The sequence below is a fragment of the Hippichthys cyanospilos genome, chromosome 3 (genome assembly GCF_059441005.1).
Source record: "Hippichthys cyanospilos isolate Australia breed blue-spotted pipefish chromosome 3, RoL_Hcya_1.0, whole genome shotgun sequence".
NCBI classification, from domain to species: domain Eukaryota; kingdom Metazoa; phylum Chordata; class Actinopteri; order Syngnathiformes; family Syngnathidae; genus Hippichthys; species Hippichthys cyanospilos.
Genome location: NC_142371.1, coordinates 25,646,887 through 25,658,032, shown reverse-complemented (window position 1 = coordinate 25,658,032; position 11,146 = coordinate 25,646,887). Strand labels below are relative to the sequence as shown.

At 36.7% G+C, this 11,146-nt stretch overlaps 2 protein-coding genes across 2 annotated transcripts; both read right to left on the bottom strand.

Moving 5' to 3' along the window:
- Positions 1–71: 71 nt before the first annotated feature.
- Positions 72–1,521, bottom strand: LOC148426510 (RIIa domain-containing protein 1-like). Its single transcript, XM_088410998.1, has 4 exons — positions 1,090–1,521; positions 937–1,013; positions 691–737; positions 72–387 (listed from the first exon to the last, which is right to left on the bottom strand). Exons 1-4 carry the CDS (start codon positions 1,168–1,170, stop codon positions 305–307), a joined length of 288 nt encoding a protein of 95 aa, XP_088267124.1. The 5' UTR covers positions 1,171–1,521; the 3' UTR covers positions 72–304.
- Positions 1,522–1,927: 406 nt separating this feature from the next.
- Positions 1,928–11,099, bottom strand: LOC148426509 (interleukin-6 receptor subunit beta-like). Its single transcript, XM_088411602.1, has 10 exons — positions 10,921–11,099; positions 8,848–9,348; positions 8,598–8,721; positions 7,476–7,654; positions 7,220–7,389; positions 5,832–5,976; positions 5,249–5,304; positions 4,371–4,413; positions 4,079–4,184; positions 1,928–2,934 (listed from the first exon to the last, which is right to left on the bottom strand). Exons 1-10 carry the CDS (start codon positions 11,000–11,002, stop codon positions 2,679–2,681), a joined length of 1,662 nt encoding a protein of 553 aa, XP_088267728.1. The 5' UTR covers positions 11,003–11,099; the 3' UTR covers positions 1,928–2,678.
- Positions 11,100–11,146: the final 47 nt, after the last annotated feature.

Genomic DNA, 11,146 nt, shown 5'->3' with positions numbered 1-11,146 from the left:
CTGTTGCCATGACAACACCCGGATCACCGGAAAACGGCAGCTTCAAAAAGCAATTAGAAAAGGACCAAATATCCAGTGTTTAGACACAACTTTTATTTTTTCTATAGGAACTTAAATACTAAAGAAGAATGACATATTCTATGACCAAACAATGTAAATTTACAAAGCAGCATTGTCTCATGCAAACATGACCTTGATGCTCCAGTGACACTGTTTGAAATACAATACAGGGAATACATTCTGTTGTGTTCGTCATGAAGCGTGACCTTCCAGTTCAACAAAAAGATAAAAGCTTCCTTAATGACTAGACATCCTTGCATGCGTCCATGTTGATGGTCGCCATTTTAGCGTTAATGACAATGTGCAGGTCGGGGTTGGTGAAATGATCTGTAAAACAGAATTGATTATATTTATGAGCTATAAGTAACTCCAAATAGATAAGAACATGCTTTCTATTAGAGGCTATTGTAGTCCTCATAAAAAATAAAGACTCTAAGGCTGATATAAAAAGTCTGCACACCCTTTTTCACATCGGTTTTTTTTTCTTCATTTACCATGTATGTGAATGGGTAGTTCAGAGCACAGCAACATTCATTCTTAGAAAAGGATGCGCTCATTTGAGCAATCGTATGTCAGTTTATTTTCTTTCAGTTTATTATATATCATAAGCATTTATGTGCAGTAACTCACCAGCAGCAAATGCACGAATGTGAGTAGGCCTTTTAAGAAGCAGTTCTCTGAAAAAAAAAAAAAAAAAAACTTCAGTTATTTAACAGATAAAATACTGAAGATATAAACAATAATAATAATAATAATTTGCTTAATCTGTATTGACTGAATGGGCCTGTGCGGCGGTTGGCTTTTTACACTGAAAAGCAGCATACCATTCCCACATGCAGATTTATAAAGAAGAAATGAAAAGTATCAGGATCGAACCTGAGAAAATCTTCAACCATAACTTCCACCTCGGGATGTGCCATCAGATAGTGCTCATTGTCGATTCTCGTCTGGATCTGGCGTCAAATAAGGGCATGAACTCGCAGTTTCCTGATAAATCGCGTTTTTGTTGTTGTTTTGTTTGTGTCTTACTTTAAACTGGCGCAGTTTCTCCCGCTGCTCGGCGTTTAGGACGCCGACGTCTAGTTTGCCTAAGACGCTTTGGAGAGACATATTTGCTCGGATTGCTACAAATAAAAAGCTATGGCCGTCAGCTGCTGTTGACAAACAATATAGTCATTGCTATGGGAACGCTCGTTTGACGTTACACATTATATCCACTAGAGGCTGCTACAACATCATGTAACTTCATGGGCTCGGTCTTTTAAATCGAAATCGATTTTTTTTAATGTACTGTAATTGCGTATGAGCAACACACGCATACGATTACATCACAAACAATACCTCCAAGACCAAAAATTGGGTCATATGTTTTTTAATTAAATTTACCAATCCTAACAATTGTAACCTCAACATATTTATTTTTAGCTCAGTGATTCTCAATCTCTTTTCTGCTGTAAAATACTTTCTTTGGCCAAGTACCCCTTGCATTTTTTACGGAACAAAATAGAGATCCTGTCAAACAGTTTTGAGCATGCTGACTTATCTTAGTTCGTGTTTTTATGTTTTTATTATATATATATATATATATATATATATATATATATATATATATATATATATATATATATATATATATATATATATATATATATATATATATATATATATATATATATATATATATATACATATATATATATATATATATATATATATATTTTTTTTTTTTTTTTTTTCTCCAAATCTATTCATTCGGCTCCCATTCCCATAAACTAAGTAGTTGATATCACCATTTTTATTTAGAACCTGATAGATAGCGTATGCAAAATTTGTGTTTGAAAAAAAACGACAACAGTCAAATCAAAAGTATATAATAAAGTTAAAGCTTTATACTTGCATTTTCACAATGAACGAATCCCATCAATTTGTCATACTTTACAAAGTTTAGCAATAATATTTGACAAACGTAAACATGATAGCGACTGAACTACAGTATTTACAGGCAGGGGCGGAGCTACATGGTGGCCCAGGGTGGTCAGAGAGAAAAATTCTGAGACCTGTGAATTTTTTAATCTGCAAATTTTACACGTGTGCAGTATTCTTAGACCCTTGATACCTGCCAGATATTCATATTATCTTCATATTTACATTCAAATTTACATAATAAAATCCAACAAACAATTTATTTCATGAAACCCTGACTATGCAACACCGATGTGTTTTGTCACCCTCGCCCACCCCTTTGAATTTTCTTTGGCTACGCCCCTGCATATTGAGCACGTGGTACAAAAAGTCCATCAACTGTACATTATAAAAACAAGCTAGCTTAAAGACTGTATGCTTGAAACTGTAAAAGGTAAAGACACACCTAATATCACCAAATCGTTCCGTTTTCTTCCTCTGCTTCTATGTGAGTATGTTTGTCACATAAGAAGAAAGAAAAAGTCACAATCAAAATGAACAATATTAAGGCAGAATAGTTACCTAATATTGTGACATAAGCAGTTGGCCAACTGAAACAAATTCATGGGCGTGAGTGTCACAGTCTTGTTTCTCGACACCTCAAATCGAAGCTTTTGCTGGTGTTGTTATTCACTTTTGGAGTTTAGTTTCTGTTGTCACTCGCTCTGCATGAAGAAGTAGCTTGTATTATTGAAGTGAATAGCGTCCATCCTCTCTGTCTCTGCGTCGTTTTCCTCGGCCGTCTCGTCCTCCTCGCCAATGGGGGGATCTTCCTTGGGACACGGGGGGTTGAGGGTCACCAGGGCTCGAACCTCCGGCGTTTCTGGGGCGGGAGGTTTGGGCTGGGCGGGTCCTTTGTAGTGCCTTCTGAAACTCAGACTATGCACTTTGGCGAGGATTTTTTCTTTGTGTCTGAAATGGAAAAAGTGGATAAAAAAGATACGTTTGTACGGCGATCGTTCATATATTACAAGTGATTTTTTTTGTTTGTGATATTGTGCTTCTTTTGTGTTCCGGTGAGATTTTTCTGAAGGTTGAATAATCGCAGTAGCATCCGAGCTGCTGTGAAGCAATTGTTTCATTCGCTTTTTCGTGCCATGCACTAGAGAAGTGGTTCTCAAATGGGGGTACTAGTACCCCTCGGGGTACCCGAAGGAACTTCAGGGGGTACTCGAGATAAAAAAAAAAAACAAACATGCAAAAATCTTTTTCAAATAATTATTGAATGAATTAATTGTTTCAGGAAAATATAAGTACATCTTTATTATGATCCCAAAAGAGATTAAGTTGAACATTTTTTTGTGAACAAATATTTATTTATACCAGTATTTTTTTTGTTTTGAGAACAGGTCTGACATTTTCTGCTGATTATTTTTTGGGGGGGACAAATATTTATTAATAATTAAGTTCATGATTTAGTTTTGTGACGAGATCTGTACTGTAGTCCGAAAATAGGACGCTTCATGTTTAATATTTTTCAGTGGGCAAATATTTGTTTATAAGAAGTTGAGAACTTTATGTTGATTATTTTTTGTGGATAAATATTTATTAATAATAAAGATAATGATTAATTTTTGTGAACAGATCTCTACTGCAACCCCGAAAGAGGATGCTTTATGTTTAACATTTTTCTGTGGACAAATATGTATTATTTATTTATGTAAGTATTTATTTATAAAATTGCTATTTATTTATTGTTTTTTTTTGGTTAACAGATTTCTTCTATGATCCAAAAGAGGACACTTTAGGTTGATTATTTTTTGTGAACCAATACTAATCAATTAATTTTGAAAGGTCTAAGGTTTAATAAATCAGACTGATGGCATGTTTTTTTTTTTTTTAAACCCCAAATTCTTTGCACTGGTTAAGGAGTACCTGGCTGAAAAGATATTTCACAGGGGGTACATCTCTGAAAAAAGGTTGCGAACCTCAAAATGGCAAACTGGTTTGTGAACCCCTCATATCTGTGAACTATGTTACGCAACAGTCTCATTTTTTTTCTTCTTATTCATTGAAATGAGTTAAAATCATGAACAAGCACTAATTTGCCTTTTACCTGAACACGTAGGCGGCCAGAATAACGGCGAGAACGGCGAACAAACATGAGATCCATATGATATGATGTGACAGCGTTGTGGGGCTGACTCTCGATTCGAGAAGTGCTGCAAAGACGCAAAAGCCGTGAGCACCAAAAAAAGTACATTTTAGAGTGTGGAGTATGCAAAAGGTATGTTGAGCCATGTTTCCTGAGCACACTCTTTGGCTATAGTGACTTAACTTCCTGTTCTGACCAGAAAAAACTTTGCAACATAAACAGGATCCTTCCTGCATCTCGCAGGCTGACTCACCTTCAGATGGATCGTCTGTGCCGGAGCCTTCATACTCGGGAAACTACAAGATCAAAGACAGTCATAACTGAGAGTTAAAGGTGAGATTAAGTCATTTTCAAGTTCTTTAAAACTGTCAGTATTGGATAAGAGAAATGAACAGAGAAAAAAAATCCCCCATTTCTGGATCTGTTTTGCAGTGTTGGGAAAATGAAGCTTCATGAAGCACTATGTTTTGATAGTTTTGTTTTTTTTTACTTTTCTTGATGGTGCTCTTGGTTGAAAGATAAATGCTTGTGCAGCGGAATTGTATTCAATTTCGACTGTGTTTTATAGGAGTCCAAAAATATCAGTGCTTTGTGAAGCTTCATTTGTCCATCACTACTGTTTTGTACCTCTAAATTAATTATTTAAGAACTCATAGCTTCATGGTGGTCTTTTCTCTAAACTATGGAGGATAAGCCATCACCACAAAAATAATAAAATATCCATATATTGCCGGTCAGCAATTGGTCTTAAAACTACCAAGATAATAGCTAAAAAAAAAAAAAAAAAAAAATCGGAATTAGCATTAGCATTAATCACGTTAGCACATAAATAAGAGACTCCTACAAGCCTCATTTGTTCTTTCCATTGTCAATTGCTTATCACCATTAAAATCAATGTTTTGTTTCTGTTTTTCAAACTTAAAAAAAACAAAAAAAAATACAGATTTGTCAGATTTCATTTATATACTTAGAACATATATTAAGAGCCATATGACTCAATTTGATTTTAATATATTTGGGTAGTTTTGATGTTACCCTTCTTTGTTAGCGGCTATTAGCATAGAGACACTGGTTTGCTAGCGGCCACAACTATTCCAGATCATAGGCATGACTGTAAATTAGCACCATTACCGTTATGTCCAACAGATCGTCATTCAGCAAAACAACTGGCTCTTGTGTCCTTGAGTCTGAAATGAAACATGAAGATTATACATGAAGATTACAGCATATATCATTTTCATTTGATTTCATCCAGGAGCTTAATGTAATAAATTCCACACCACCATATTAATTACGCTGGCAATTATGTACAAAAGTAATTACCCCTGTATTGGTCGAAACAATTTTTTGCCTTTAAGATTTTTGTTTTTTTTTTTAATATATGAATTGAAGCTAAACAAAGAGCGGAAGAGGAGCAAATGGAAGTAGAAGTCGGTGTGCTTGCGCGGTGTTTATAATGATGCTTTCCTTGGAATGCTCTTCGGAAAAGTCAAACATGCAGGAAGGAAATGGAAGCGCCGACTTTAAAGTTTGCTGTTTGTGTCCCGGGTGGATCAAGAAGCGTTGCGTTTTGACAGGGCGCCAAAATCCTAATCACACATCCGTCAGTTATTCCACTTTTCCATTAGGGAAGAAATGAATAATGTCATGAATTATGTCTGCCTTTGTGTGCAAGTTTTATTTGTTGAATTTATTTAGTTTGAAAAATAATTACCAATCCAGCTGCTGCCGTAGACCGGTACGGTCCAGGCGCTCCAGAGACCGTCAAATTCTTCCTGAGTTCTCAACTGGATCGCGTACTCCACGCCCGGAATCGCGTCGGTTATGGTGTAGGAGCGGCGGCCCTTGATTAACTTCACCTAACACAAACACACAATCGGTCATTTTTGACATACAACGACCATTGGCATATTCAGACAAAATATTATTCCCACTTCTGACACCAGTTTTTTGTGAAAATCCAGAAGTTATTCACACCCCATTTTTTTAACCTGAATCCATCTAGATGTCCCTTTTAAAAAAGCTGGCCACAGATATCCCAATTAATTACCCAACTTCTGACACTAGTCCCACTTCTTACATCATTTTTTGTCATTGTTGATGAGTCTCCTCAACCCATTTTTGAAACTCGGCCTGTTTGGTTGAAAACCTGTACACTATGTCTCACGTGAAAGGACCCGCCACAGACAGCCTTACAGTTAATAGTGCCGCTTCTGACACCAATTGAAAGTGAGTCGTATAGTCAACATGGATCAGAACCATATTTAATTATATATATAAAAAAAAAAACATGGACATTGTGTTTGTTTTGAAATGTCCAGCTTCAAGTTAATCATCCCACTTCTGACACCATGATGTAGACGATCTTAAACCCAGATTTGAACCTGTATCTTTGGTCAAAATCCTGTCCTCTGTATCCGTTACAATGGGGCACACCACAGATGGACTCATGTTTACTCATCCCACTTCTGACACCATGTTGTAGATGATCTTAAACCCAGATTTGAACCTGTATTTTAGGTCGAAAACCTGTACTCTGTATCCGTTGCAATGGGGCACACCGCAGATGGACTCACGTTTACTCATCCCACTTCTGTCACCAATTTATATCGGGAATGTCCTCAATCCAGTTTTTGAACCCAATTTGTAAAAAAATCTGTATGTTCTTGTCCCTTCTAAACGGGCAAGCCATCATCCCAATTCTGATACTAACCTCCACTTCTGACACCAATTAAAAGACAGAGGAAATCCTCATCTAAGTTTTTAAACCCAGGTCTATTGGGTTAAAAACCTGTATGCTGCGATCCCATAAAGGCAAGTCTTTTTCTTACTTCTGACACCTATCCCCACTTCTGACACCAATTGGAAGTCAGAGAGGCCTCCTCACCCCACTGTTGAACACAGGTCAATTTAGTTGAAAATTCAGTTGAAAATCTTTCTTATGCCCCTTCCTAAAAAGGAAGTGCACCTATATCTACTGTTAATCCTCCCACTTCTGGCACCAATAGTTTAAAAGTCAATTCTGAGGAGTCATATTTGGTTGAGTAGGTTCACATTTTCTAACCACTAGCGCACAAATAACTAAAAGTGACTGTTGTGTACCTGCATATTTGAAGACGTCGAGTCGACGGGTTGGTATTTGAGTTCATAGATGAGTTCATAATAACTATCTTGCGATTTCCAGGAAACAGGGAAAGTCCAATTCACCCTCATCCTGGTCTCATGTCCCACTTCCTGTTGAACTGACACCGCTGACGGAGGGTCAGGCTTCACTAAAAGACAAAGCGATTTCCTTGAAAGCCGAAACATTATACAGTGAGGAGAACATTTTAAGAACAGAATAAAAGTTTGGACTTACAAATGTCCAAAGGGAAAAATGACAAAATGGGACTGGTGGCATTTCCCGCCATGTTTGTGACACATAAGTAGGCCATGTGAAGTGTCCTGAGCTCGTCCTCGTCGTGCTCAAGAACGCACCAGCAGCGGGACCACTGGGAGGAGAAGGAACACTGAGCACGATGGAATCTGTCATCGGGCCTGGGCCAGAACCAAAGAGGAGACGAGGTCATTCACATGGGAGGAAATAAACATTGGAAAACTGCCGCTTGAAATAACTCAATTGTTGCGTTGTAGTTTAAGTGCTGGCACACAACAGATCCAGCTATTGAAATTAAAAAAAAAAAAAAAAAACACAGAAAACAAACACCAACTATATGGTTCTAGTCAAAAGTTTTGAAACACCTTTCAAATTCAACTTTTTTTTTTTTAAAATTAAGAGTCCAGACACTCAATTCTAGTGACCAAGCTATTTTTTTTTTCAAGTGTTTTGCTAAGGTAGGGTCTAATTATGTCTGGTAAGAAAGGAATTAAGTACTAAAGTAATCAATTACTTGAGATAATTACTGTAAGTCCTAAAGTATTTGATGACTTTAGGTAATTAGGTGCTGATGTAATTTATTAGTTTAGGCACTGAAGTAACCTACTTTGAGTACTTAATTACTAAATTGATTACGTAATAAATGCTAGCTAAAGTAATCAATTATTAAGTACTAAAGTAATTGATTATTTTAGGTTGTAAATGACTAAAGTAATCACTTAGTTCGGGTTGTATTATTTACTAATTGAATAATTCAACACTAAAGCAATTGATTACTTTAGGTAGTAAAGTAACTGATTACTTTAGCATTTAGTTCATTTTGTACCATCCATTTGTAGACACTGCTTCAGCCAAACACCTTAAACAAAAACTGACAAAGAAATATGTACCTCGGATTTGATGTCTGTTTGAAAAAAAATGTCAACATGACTTTCGGATTGAAGAGGTCAAGAAATTCACGTTATTAACTTTTAAAAATGCACAGCTGTATACTAAAAGTCATTCCAGTTCATTAATATTCATGATCCACATCATGAAGTCAACTGAGAAAATAAAGATTGTTTCCGCTGTATCGGTGTCATGTTATCAAACTACTACTCTTACCTTTTATTGATTAAGAGATAGCAGTTTGGACGTAATCCCAACGGCTTTTGAGGCGTCCAATCACAGCGGATCTTACTGCTGGGTGACTTTTTGGCGCAGGACAGGCTGGGAACCTCTGGAGGATCTTTAGTACAACAACTGTCACTGCTTTGTATGCTTCTCACAGTTTATTGATTTATTTTATTCATTGAGAACACTCACTGGAATTTGATGATTTTTTTTCAAGCTTATTCAAAACTGATGTTCTCACCTGCCACAATCACCTTCAAGGAGAACGTTTCTCGACCTCTGTGCTGACAGGTGAAATTCCCAGAATCCTTCAGTCGGACTGAGGACACGGAGAGCTGCGTCCCGCTTTTTTCTGACGTAAAGCCGTCCCAGTCCCAGTGTCCTCTCCCCACTGTCTTCCCGTTCCATTTCCACTTGGATTTCCCTTTTATGACCCTCATTCCTTTGTTGCCGTCCATGTTTTGGTCCTTTCGATGCGTTCCAGTGGAGCGGGCCGCTTGATTCGTGGCAAATGAAGGACGCGCGGTACTCTGGACTCCCTCCTCTTGACTTTTATCCTTCGATGTGTTCATATCAATTTTTCGTAGGTCTCCGATGCTGGTGTGGATCTCGCTCCAAGTGTCTCTGTCTTCAAAATTGGATCTGGCCACTTTGACGTTTGCTCCATCCACCCTCACGTCACCATCACAGGACAAAAGTAAATTGCTTCCTGGGGATAGCACCAAGACGCCAGGAGGAGGCTCTGAAGAGAGACAAGCGAGATAATGATAAATCATTGTTGATTTTAGATTGGGCGTCAGTTAGCGGAGGCGGCCAATGAGCAGGTGATGAGTGGGGTTGTTTAAAAAAAAAAAAAATCAACCTTGGTTCCATTAGCAGATTTTCCTATGCAAGTTTTTGGAATTTTATGTTTTTGTAAAATGTACCTGGATTTGGATTTGTAGTTTTTTTGTAAGGTGAGGGTGAGGCCTCGTGCATGTGGAGTAGTTTGTTTTGTTTTTTTACCTCGAAAAAACAAAAACTATGTACTGTAAGTAATTATTTTAAACAGCCGTACATAATAAGACATTTTATTTTAAACAACTAGTGGATACAAATATGCTTTGGTCATTTTTTGGGAACAAAAATGACCAAAACAGCTTAGTAAAATTTATAATACACTGTCATTTTTTAATGAAAAAAGTATTATAAAATGTAAAATAATAAAATGTATTATCATTTTTTTGAAACAAAAATTACCATGTTCTTTTTTTTTTTTTTCGGAAAAACATTCATGTATAGTAAGGCGTCCTTAAAAAAAACATTAACAAAAAACAACAAGCATCTATTGTAAGGTCTTAAAAATAAAGACCATGACTTTTATGTAAGACTTTTTTTTTTATTGATCGTACTTAGTGAGGTATTTTAACCGACTAAGTATACCTCATAGAGTGGTAAGGCACTCTAACATTTTTGAAAAAAACAAAAAACAAAACAAAAAAACAGCCATGAATATTCTGGCTTTATTTTATTTTTTTTAAAATAAAATATGTATGGTAAGGCATCTTAAAAACACCAACAATGTCTAGTAATATTTCAAAAAAGCTCATGCAAAATTTGTATTTATCTATTTATTTATTTTCATCCCAACTATGTAAGCCCATATACAGAGTGTCTTTTTTGGTGTCCCCGATCCCAAAAAAGTTGATGTTTGGTAAGGCATTTTCATTAGAGAAAAATGACCATATTTTTAATGGGAAAGATTCAATGTTGTTATTGCACAAAACGCATACAAATATATTTTTAAAAATCAGCATATAAATAAAAGAAAAAAACAACTCAGAAATGAATGGTAGAAATTTTGGTTCACTTGCATTAGATATGGGAAACAGGACTTGCAATGACCTCAAAAAAAACAAAAAAACAAAACAAAATATTAGCAGCATGAGCGACTATTTTTACCAGTCATTACATAAGTTTTTCTGTCCTTTGTGCATGTTTTTTCTCTCCGAACTTCCTCCTTGAATTCTCAATTTCCTTTTCTGTGCACAATATTCTCAATGTGCCCTCTCACTCTTATTTGAAGAACCACTACGACCTCAACCGGCTCCGAGTTTACTCTGGACAGTTTGGAAAGGGAGAGAGATGTTGACACTGAATGACCTTTAGTCATTTTTGAAGAATAAACATCCAAAGAGAGCCAACAGCTGGAGGATCTAAAACTTAAAAGGAGATAAATACAAATGAAAATCTGAAGAATTACAAATCAACCGCCCTCCCGCCTCTCATCTGAAGTTCCTTACAGACAAATAAATCACACTTAAGCACACATTACCCTTTTTCAGACAGGTTCCCTGGAAAAGGCTGCAAACCGGCGTGGCGGATAGAAGCCACAGCAAAGAACGAAGAGGGCACATCTCGCGTGCCTTAAATCCCCCTAAAAAGGAGTTGCAAAGTGTTCACATGACCTCCGCACACAAGCGGTCCTGCTTGTGCAGTCGTCGTGTCGCACTGACAGTCCAATTTGTAACGTGAGCGTACAAACTTCCTCTGAGACACGT